The sequence below is a fragment of the Rhea pennata genome, chromosome 16 (assembly GCF_028389875.1).
Source record: "Rhea pennata isolate bPtePen1 chromosome 16, bPtePen1.pri, whole genome shotgun sequence".
Lineage (NCBI taxonomy): Eukaryota > Metazoa > Chordata > Aves > Rheiformes > Rheidae > Rhea > Rhea pennata.
In genome coordinates, this window is record NC_084678.1 from 4275998 (window position 1) to 4287160 (window position 11163).

Sequence of the window (11163 nt, forward strand, 5' to 3'; positions counted from 1 at the left end):
ACTGCTACATGCACCTGGGAGCATGTGACAAGAAAAGAGCCTCAAAATGAGTATCAGAGACAGCAAGATGACCTGGAGACTAGGAAAACTGGGGAATTTTTGTTTGTTCATTTTGAATCTACTAGTTTTGAGTTTCTTGTATTTTTTTTTTTCTAGAGAGATTGGCACTGAAAAGATCCAGGTTTCATTTAAAGATGAAGGCTGTAGTGAACATCATTGCAAAAATCATTCTACTTCCTGTAGCAATGTGTGAATTGACTCTGGCAAATATGCCTGAGGTTTTGGCAATGTGTTTCAAAAAGAGATGAGAGAAAAGAGACTCTTGCCCCCCATTTATTTGAACACTTAACAGCACCTCACTGCAGCTAGCTTGCTGAGACAGGCCCTGGCACACAGCAACAGAGCAGAAGAAACTTTGAAAAAGGTAGAAGAAATGAATAGTAAAAGGCTAAATGGCAGCTGTAAGGCAGAGCGAGTTCACTTGAAACAGATGATCACACCAGGAGTCCTTTCCAGTGCTTTGACAAGCAGTTACCTGTTTCCAGCCAGGATGTCCTTTTTGTTTGAAGGGAATGTTTGCCTTGCTGCTACGCCAGGAAGGGAATAAAATAGGAGCGCTCCCACAGAGGAAGGGTGTGAGGGGAAACAGTAGCTGGTGTATGTTGGTCTGCACGCAAGGCCAGTGCCGGGCTCCCAGCTTGGAGAGGACCATGGTGGATAATTACTCCTCAGCTTTGGGCTGAGCCAAGGCTTGTTATCACACTCACACAGTGGTGAGAACCCCTGGCATTAGGCTGTCCTTCCTACGGCCAGGCCTGTTGGCCTCAGTTCCATAAGCCAGTCTCAGAGATTGGCATCTGCATGAAGCACGCAACACCTTAGGAAATGGGCCAGGCTTGGGCATGGAGTCGGCAAATAACAGCTCGGGAGGCACGTATTGGCACAAGCACAGAAAGGCCAAACCTAGAGCTGCCGTAATGCATCATGAACCACGGCATACATGTGGGAAGGCCTGCCAGGAGATCGAGAAGGATATCTCAGAAGGATAACTCCTTCAGCAGCTGGGCCTCTGCAGGACACTGTTTCCCTGTAGGGCCTACAGCTGAGTAGAGCATCAGTATGCTGTGCCAGGAGAGCTGTGGTCATATTCCCGAAGCCTAAGGAGGCAGAGCCTGCCAAGGGCACAGACAACCACATGCTGGATGCCTCAACCCAGAGACTCTGCTAGGTCTTTGGAATTAGCACTCTTCAGGGGCAATAGGGGGTAACAGCCGCTGGAAATCAAGACCCAGAGCTGCCTTGGAGGTTGTGATGGAGGCAGAGAGCTCAGATCAGAGCCAGCACCAGGCCATGGCTCTGCCAGTCCATATTCTGGGCCTGCCATTCTTGGAGTGCCCTAATGGTTTCTCATTTTGCAACAGTTTCCATGTGCTTTGAGAACTGGGAAAAAGAGGGAAGGTTGTGTTCTCCCTCCTGCCTGGGCTTCACCTCTCCAGCTCCATAAAGCCATTTAGGGGCTGTTTCCCTCCTGTTTTGACCCAGCTTTTCTGCACTGTAGCCTTGCAGATACATTATCACAGTGAACCTGCACAACTCAGCTGCTCAAAGAGCAATAGTCCCCCAGACAATCCCATCACAGCCCCCTGCTCTCTCCACTCCTCACACGCCTTCTTCTTGCTCCATGGAAACCTAGATTAGGGACGTGTTGAGAAGATAAGCTGATGAGAAGTGGCCACACTGGGCTGGGACCTGCTGTTTGGTTGAGCATTTGTTTCCTTGGCGAAGGCCATAGCTTTGCTCTCCTAGCCCATCTACCTAGTTTTCCACTCACTGTCAGCTTAGACATAGCACAGCTTGCGCTCCTCGTGTGCTTGGTCACGTAGGATGCACACTTGATCGAGCTCAGTTTATCCAGTGACAAGTGACAACTGTTCAAAATGGAGTGGCAGCAAACACAAGGACCTTCTTGTAGGACCCGATAGGCTTGGACTCTGCTTGAGGCTGGCTGCACCTGGGAGGAAGCAATATTCCTGTATATCCCCAGATCATGACAGGAGACCTTCCCACTTCACTACAGTCCATCATACAGTCAAAGAAAAGAGGTAGCTCACTTTTGAGTCTCCAACAGGCCATACTTTGGTTAGGATGGCATGAGATGGTGGCAACTACCCAGGACTTCTCCATTCTTGGCCCTGGCAGCAGAACCTTAACATCCTCTGGTGGAGGGCACCTGCTCTTGGACCTGCACAGAAGGCCATAGCAGGTTCCAGCCCAGGCCTGGTTTGGGGACAAGAACTCACCGCACATTGGCTAAGAGAGAAAAAAAAATCAGTTGCTATTCTGTTATGCCCAGAGATGATCTTCCAGCCTTGACTCAGTGTCCAACAGCTGCTCCACCACAGGAGTGAAGGGCTTTGTTTTCTCCACACTGCATTGAATATCTGACCCCAGGTTTCCACTCTTTTGTCTGGATACACCTTGGTGGGATGATGTCTTGCAGGTAACATGTTTCTCTTACAAGATGCCGTTTGTCCCTAGACAAGATTCTGGACAACAGCTTGTGGACTCAAGGATTGCCTTGTGCATCTCAGTGCAACTGCTGAGCTGGACAGAAGTATGAAGCTAATGCTGCTTCTGTTTGATGGCCAGCTCCCTAAAAGCTCCCCTCAGGAAGCAAGTACTGTGTTGGAGGAACTCTGGTCCTGTACTACCCAGCTGCTGGGCCCACGAAAGGCCCATGAGGCACAGGGAAGAGTCATGCCCCAGCTGGGGGGCTGTGCCTGCAGGAAGCTGATCCCCCCACGGTCTGAGCCAGGGGAGTCAGCACTCAGGGCTCAGCACCCGTGGTCACGGACAGGGGAGAAAGACTAGGAGACAGGTGCCCCTATCCCTGTCCCTGCCTCTGCCCTTTGCCAGGGAGCCCTGGGGCCTGCTCTGTGCACAGCTCTGGGAAGCGAAGGCACAGCCAAACCGAGGTTTGTTACGATCGCTTTGTTTTCCATCAGTCCTGTTCCTTTTGTCTCTCTCACAGCCGGGCTTCATTCTATTTATACTTCACTACATGGCCACTTAATGTCGCAGAAAGGCCTGGTGGAAAAGCTAAGGAAGTGAAATTACTTTTGGGAAGAAATGACACTACCCATTTAAAAATAACCCGGGTTTCATTGATCTTTTAGATGCTCTTCTGGCAGAGAGTCCAATGTCATTGCTCCAGTAATGCAGACAATACTTGGTCATTGTTTTATTCTCAGTTACAGGGAAAAGGACAGCACCAGCTGCCTTTCTATCTTTAGCCCATTAGAGCACTCTTCAATTGTTCTGCACTTCAAACAATAGGCACACGTGTGTGGGGGGGGTTAAGATTGCTGGCCTTACCAGAGCATTTCACATTGAAATGCAGAGATAATAGATTTCTTTCGTGCCCTTACTGAAGCTGGTATTTATACAACAGAGAAGCTGGAGTGCAAGAGCTCTGTCTTGTTTTTCTTTCGCATGTTGGGCCAGCGCAAGGTTCAGCTCCCCAGGGAGTTTTCTGAACGCTCTCCCACAAAAATAGCCCTATTGTTTGGCCTTTATTTGGCTGATGTCAAACATCACATCATCCATCCCCTCTGCTGGCATGGTCAAGTCAGTGGATTTGGTACTACTCTAGTTCAAAATGATTTTCTCTATTAATGCACAAAATATCCAGCGTTGGCCAAAACCTCAGATTTTTCTAAGCTTGTTTCTTTGCAGCTGGAAGAGCAAAACAGCATTTGGGGATATTTTTTTGTCTGCGTTATTGGGTACCGGGGAAATGGAGTGCACCCGTGTGAGGCTGATGAGTGATTCACTGAAGGAGTGGACGGCAGCCAGGCACCCAGCTCTGCAACAGGCCCGTCAGCTGCAGTGTATCAAATGCCCGTGCATAACTCCGCAACATCGCTGGCACACAATCTGCTCGCTTGCTGGTGTGCTCTGTCAGTGCACTCAGCGCCGGGGTGCTTGTGCTCTGCAAGTACAGAGAGGGCACTGGCAGGACTTTGGGGGCCTAGGCTGTGCCACAAACTTCCCAGGTACGGGAATGGAGCTGTGCGGGAGGACATACCTGCGACAACCGTCACGTTCACACAGCAGGCTCTGATGTAAAACCAAAGCAGGGTAGTGTCAGAACTATTTATTCCTCCCTGCTATTGCTGATATTGGATTGAGTTTCAATTGTCTGAGCGCTGGGCAGCCGTTGAAAGGGGATGCGACATCCTAAAGCCTCGAAGCCCATCGTTGCAGGCTCTCTAACAGTCAGAGGAGAGGTTTACAAGTATAATGTGCTTTTCTTGCAACTTTGCAGGTCTCTATTTTTAGCAAATAAAGATAATGTCCCAGTTGCTGTTGTTCATCTTTTGTTGCATGTAACATGCCAAATACTTACCATGTCTGCCATATTTTTTATCATTTAACCTTCTCTGAGCCGCATTGCAGCTCTCTTACGTTGCGGAAGAGATTATGGGCTATATTCATGTACAAATCCTTCCTAGGCTACTGGATTACAATGAAAAGATCTCATTCTCCAGGCTGAATTTGGAATAAGAGAAAGAAAAGGTAAGCCAGCGCTCTCTATAAAAAGAGCTTTCCTAGTCTGAGCAGTATGCATGAGTTCTAGGAGTTCTTGAGGAGAGAGCAGCACCTTTTTCCACTTTCTTGCAATAAAACTGGAGCATTTTTTTGCAAAGTTTCGCACAGAAACTCAAGCTTTTTATGCCCTAAGACTCTCAGAGCAAATAGAGTAGAGAGGACTCAGGACACTGCCAAGACCTAGGATTGAGAGGAGAGTGTTTCTCTTTGAGTCAAACTCCATCATTCCGCATTGCCTTTAAAACTATTTGACTTTCCTCCTTAATTCTGCCATTTGGCCAACAGCTGGGAGAACAGACTTTGCCCAGTGTTGAGGGGCTGAGCAAGCTCCTGGTAAGAGCGATATTATTGCAAGACAGGATTGGATCACCAATCCGCTTCTAAATTCTGGGTTATTATTCATCAAAGGTTTAGATCCATGATTACTCACTAAAGGGATGGCAGGATATCCACAGAGGAAAAAGAAATAGGACTCCCCAGGCCAGAAAAGCCACAAAACGGGTGTGTTGGAGTTCTATAACCACAGAGCAGTGTTTCAGAGCTACGCAGCGTGAGATAAGGCAGAAAAACGATAACAGCAGGATCTTTTTAGCAAGACAGAGCAAAGGGTGGGCTGGCAGAAGTGATCCCACCCCTCAGCATAACACCTCGTCCTTCTGGAGATCTGGTGGCCAGGGCTGAGGTACCTCCATGCACTGGGGAAATTGTTACAGGCACTGCCAGAGTCATCAGGAAACAATGCTCTGCCCTGGTGATGGTGCAGATCACTTGTTCCTGGCAGATGACAGCAGTGATGTGAGCCACGTCTGGCTCCCATGTGTCACTCTCAGAAGTGCTCAGGGGGATATGACAGCCAAAGTACATAGGACAAGGGGTTGCCACCCCTGCCTGCACCCAGAGTATCATGCTTAAATTCTGCACTGGCATGTCTGTGTCCCATGGCATCTCACACTGACCCGTAACCAGGGGTGAGGCTACTCTTCATTTTTCCCATTTTTTCCGCTGCTCCAACCACCACTCTGAGCAGGGCGCTGGCAGAAACCACACAGGGATATTTGTGGTGGGGTGGGCAGTCAGAGTGAAAAAGCACTGCCTGTCATGGGCATGTGACTGGCATGGGCTCCCAAGAGAAGTGTGTAGGGCATGCTGTACCCCTGAGAAATGCAGCTGAGAAGGGGAGAAAGGTTTCTTTCAAACTCCCTTCCAAAGAAGCCCACACACTAAGCCCTTTGGATAAACGTTCATTAATGGGACAGTAAAAGCAGAGACAAGAAACTTGCAATGACTTGGACAATTCCTGAAGCTGGTAGTAGAATAAAAAGCCTGGCCACTGATGATGATCTGTCTGTGGAAGGTGACCACATGTAACAGTAAGCATTGCTCAGTGCTTACTGAAGAAATACCCTCATCATGGGCCAGCACATCCCAGCATCCTCCAATTAATGTGTCCCAAGGCTGGACGCTCGTGTCTGGGAGTTTCACTTGTAGGTATATGGGTGTGCACCGTAGCGTGCAGACTTGTGTGAGCACACAAGCAGCACACTCCTCAGTGCAGCATGCATGCAGCTGGCACCCTCACTGGCAGCCATGCTCCAAGCATAAATACATATATGCATATATATATATATATATGTATATGTATATATGTAATGTGTATATATATATATATATAGTCTCAATCCACCCATTGCCTCTCTGCCGGTTAGATGGGTCAGGAACTGTCTTTGCAGTGGTGGAGCACATCCAGGCAAGCTTCTTCCAGCCAACAGGTGAGGCTGGCATGCAGTGATGCTCAGGGAGGAGGAGACATCCTAGACTTAACTTGTGCAGATGAACTCCAGAGCTGAGGGCTTCCTTTCGGGCTTGGCACTTAGCATGTCTCATCCCCGACTTGGTACTGACTGCTTTTGCTGCCAGATAACAACACTTAGCTTCTATCATCAGAGAGAAGGCAGAGAAGAGGGTGGATGGAGAAACCAAGGCAAAGGATAAAGTCTCTTGCCCAAAATCATCAGCAGGTCAGTGGTCAAGTGAGGAAAGCATCCCTTCTTCCATTCCACATAGCACCATAGTCAAGTCCAGCACAGCAGCTGGTGGGTTTCAGCATGCATCAGGGTTCAGGCATTCATGAAAAGCTGAGCTAACATTAAAGCTGCATGTGTGCAGGAAGCCTGCACACAATAGGCCTAGGCCCATCACACCAAAGATACCTGATGTCCACCTAGGTCATTGTCCGGGTGCTCTCCTTACCTGCCATTTGCAGTGATCTTCCCCTCCCTATATAGCAGTGAGACCACAGAGTGTCCCAGCCTTGCTGCTTGTTGGAGAGCACTACTCCTCCCATTTTACGATAGGGAAAAATAGGACAGAGAGGTAAGCACTCAGTTGAAGTCAATGAGGGAGGCTAGGTCAGAGCAGGGTTGTCAACTCCGACGTAGGTAAGCATTAGGGCTTGCAAAACCTAGAGCCCTTGATACAATTTGGGTCATCAGCACAAGAGGCTGATGGCTGGCAGCCTGAGCCACAGAAACTATGAGCCTGGGGAGCTTTGTTTCTGCAGAGGCTGGAAACCCAGGAGCTGCTGGTGTGAGAGGGCAGAGCAGGGCAGCGGGTTCTGCCCGCCACAGTGCCTGGATGAAGCACTGCTAGTGACACGGACATGAGATGAGCTCTGTCCTTACACTGCAGCCGCTCAACTCCAGTGACCAAGCTCACACAGACCAACAAAAGCAGAGCTATGAGAGCAGATGTGTGGCACTGAGATCAGGCCCCAGGTCACCAGATTATTTCCCCACATATCATACCATCCTCCTAAAATACCCAGGTTGGGGCACCATTGACAATAGCATGATCTGGAGGACAGACTGGGATGATGGCCACATGCCCTGTGCCCATCACACAGTGTGAGGTGGGCACACAGGGCCAGCACCAATTCCTGGGCTGTGCTGCCCATAGGAGCAAGAAGGCAGGGCAAGACTGGGCAGAGGGGCTCTCCCATTGCTGCTACACTTGCTCAAGTTAGCAATTACCCCCTAAACCAGGAATGCATTCCTAATGCACATAGAAAAACAGTGTCACCACTGGCCAGCAGCACTGCTGAGTGCTGCTCTGCCAGCATCCTGGACATGCTGCTCCCCCCAAGAGCAGAAATGGTGCACCATCAGCTCCTTCCCTAGGACTGTGGGAAGATAAAGGGAACCTGTGAGCCCCACTCCAGGCCAGCGATGCGCCACATGATGCAGGGATAGGCAAAAAAAGGAGGGATCGGAGCTGGTGCACTGCCCTCGAGCCAAGGTCACACAGAGCTGCTGAGTGTGCACTGGGCAGTGGAGCCCAACCTCTCCATTTTCACACAAGGGCTGTTCTTAAACCCTGTTCCTGCCCAAAGCTGCAAGACAGCACCATACCACAGCACACTGAGGGCAAGCCTGGCACAGCCTCTCTTGTCTGCATCCACAGTTCAGCTACCAGCCATGTCCCTCATTCAGCCCCACTGCTGCGGCTCTGTGGCCCCAAGCTTTGCTGCACACCATACAGAGACATTCTTTATTCATCAGGCATGCATACTTTGATGTAAACTCTCACCAGGGATTTGAAGCCAGCACATCTCATCCTTATTCAACAGCTTCATCCAGTGCTGTACTGAGCTCTGCCTTCACATAGATCCTGTGCTTTCATCTTTTTTTCTAGCAGTGGTGATTTTGTGAAACATCCTAAAGAAAAGAAAGAAAACTTGGAAGAGGTGAAGCACTCCATTTGCCACTCTCACACATCACATATGCTCTGGCTTATCCCCAGGGGCAGGCAGTCCCTCAGGATTGGAGCCAGCTCTAGACCTGTGAGCAACACCTGAGTCTCCGTTGCCCAGACCTTCCCTCTCTTCTCAGAGTGCTGGGCTCGTCTGGCTTGAGAGGAGAAGGCTGTAGTTACATACAAAGATGATGGAGCCAAACTCTTCTAGGCAGTGTCAAACAATGTCACAAGGGGCAACATCCACTAATTGCAGATTGGGACATTCAGGTTGGACTTTAGGAAAAACTTCATCTCCAAGAGGGTGATGCCGTCCTGGCACAGGTCACCAGAGAGGTGGGGAGATCTGCATTCTCTGAGATTTTCAAGACTCAGCTAGACAAAGGCATGGCCACCCTGATCTACTGCTAGAAACAGTCCTACTCTGAGCAGGAGGTTGGGTTAGAGTCCAGTCTATTCCCCACCAGCACCTCTCTGATTCCTTGACATGAGGAAATGTCCAAGCGCATCTCTGGCTGTACAGTATGCAGAAAAAAATGGGTATCTGTTGGCAGTATACTAAAGTCAATGAAATAATAATTTACAATTTCCTGGTTTTGTGGCTGTAGGAGCTGAGCATCATATATGGATTACACATTCAATTCCAAAACCTGCACCAGTGAAAAATTAAGTTCAAATAAAATGCAAATTGAGGCTGTATGCAGCCTTTATTCTTCCAGCTATGCACAAGCTTCACACAACTGTCTATTTGCCAATAATCAGTGATATGAAACATTATTCACAAACCAGGTCAGAAACCATGTTCTTTCCCACTGCTTTTGTCAGAGCCTCACATATCCATACCACTTCACATAGCTGTATCATAAATGCTCTCTAAAAATGCCTAAATAATTATATTGCTCCAATACGTACACAGAGGAATGCCTTGTGATACCATAAATCTTTCTTCTAGTTACACTGTATCAATGTTATGTTACTGGTAAACTTGTTAGAATAATTTGTTCGCATTATGCTTTTTGTAAGGGCAGAGCAAGTTAGGACTGACAGCTCTTTTGTATATTTAAAGAAAAAATGTAGGAAGGGCCTGGTTTGGATTGGATTTATTTTTATATAAACAAATTTTCACTCTTCCAGTACAGATATACTTCTGCAAAAATATGCCTCCAGATTTTTTTCACACTGCCATTTCTAGCAGAAATGGTGTTGCAGATTAGCAGAAGATACCCTGGGACTGATCTGTCATGTAAAATAAATCAAGGTCTAGGTTCCAAGTTCTACAGAGTGAATGTGCTTAGAGGCCCTATGAAAGAAAAAGTAGACCTGCAGGAAAGAGAAGGCCTGCAGAGCAGTGTAGGACTGACTTCCAGACTTCACAGGTCCCTCCAAGCTGGGACAATTTCAAATGAATTGGATAGTGTGATGAAAGACATAAAACATGAACCAGTCTTGCCTGAGGAGGGGTGGAGAACATGCTCTCCACATCAGCCACCTCTGCAAATGCTTAGAAATGTGAGGAGACCCCAGTCTGAGGAGGCCCTTCCCCAGTGGGAGGTGAGCAGGCCAGCTAGAGTTATGCTGCTGAGGGACAGGTGTGGCAAGTACAAACTCTGAAGCTGGTACAAACCTGGATGATGTCTGGGATATTGCTCTTTGAAAGGGTTCCTCTCCTCCCCTTGTAGCTAGCACCTTCTTCCAGACGGTGGAGCAGGATTTCTTGGGAGCACTTGCACCAGCTTCTACTCCCCAGGCAAGGGTTAAACATAGATCCTTTGTCTGCACTCTTGTAACTCTCTGGTGTTTCCAGTTTTGGCTTGCAACAGTTGGAAGAGTCACTTTCTGAGCCAGAGGTTTTTCTGGCAGCAGTTAGACAGGAGGAGGAGAGAAGGGGGTGATGGATGGCGCTCTCTGACCGAGTCACCTCACCTTTCATGGGAAGGGAGCACACGTATACACCAGGGACATAATTCAGCTGTATTGCATCAGCATCTGTGTTGGTCTTGACATTTTTTTTTCCATTCATTCCCACTTGCACACCTTCCCGCAGCAGCTCACCTTTCGTGCTGTTAGCTGGAAAGCCCTTCTCAAAGAAAGACTGTGTGGTTGCAAGCTGCATCTTCTTGTCCTCATACTTGTGGATGCTTTCCAAGGATGAATGAACTGGAAACATAGCTTGGTAATGTTGCCAGTATCTTTCATTTATGTCACCTGCTGCTTCTTCACAGGAGATCACACATGAGGATTCAGATTTACCACGTTCCATTGCAGTAACAGAGCTGCTTTTGCTTTTCCTGGTAACTGCCTGGGAAACATCTCCACTGAGGAAGAGTTGGTGAGGAGGGACATGGCCACATCTGCACAACAGGAGCTGATTCAGGACTGAATCTTCAGGAGGCACCTGGGCAGCATTAGGCCTCAGTTCCTCTGAAGAGGCATTATTATTGTCCTCAAATGTGCTTCCTTTCTCCAGTGGCTGAGTTAAGTCATGACTGCTGCCAGTGCACGGTGAGTCCACAGCACTCTTGCTGTCTGAAGGCCGCAATGCTTCATCCACAGAGCTCTGATTCTGCCCCTTCTTGCAGGGAAAGGGGGTCGCTGGGCTCCCTCTCTCACCAGGGAGTAGGGGTTTGCTTGGGATCTCCTCCTTGGGAGGAGAGGGAGCCTTGGAAGGCTCTCCCTCCCGCAGAAAAGGCAGAGGATTTGCAAGATGTTCCTTTTGTGGGAGAGGGAGAGAGGGGGTTGAGAGGCCTTCCTGTGCACTTTCTGTGCTCTCTGCAGAGGAAGACCTCTCCCCATTAGTGAGAG

The 11163-nt window shown here is 48.7% G+C and overlaps 1 protein-coding gene across 1 annotated transcript; it reads right to left on the minus strand.

Annotated features, from left to right (window-relative positions):
- Positions 1-8169: 8169 nt before the first annotated feature.
- On the minus strand, positions 8170-10731 carry LOC134147921 (uncharacterized). Its single transcript, XM_062589508.1, has 2 exons — positions 9986-10731; positions 8170-8324 (listed from the first exon to the last, which is right to left on the minus strand). The coding sequence occupies exons 1-2, from the start codon at positions 10619-10621 to the stop codon at positions 8298-8300; spliced, it is 663 nt and encodes a 220-aa protein (XP_062445492.1). The 5' UTR covers positions 10622-10731; the 3' UTR covers positions 8170-8297.
- Positions 10732-11163: the final 432 nt, after the last annotated feature.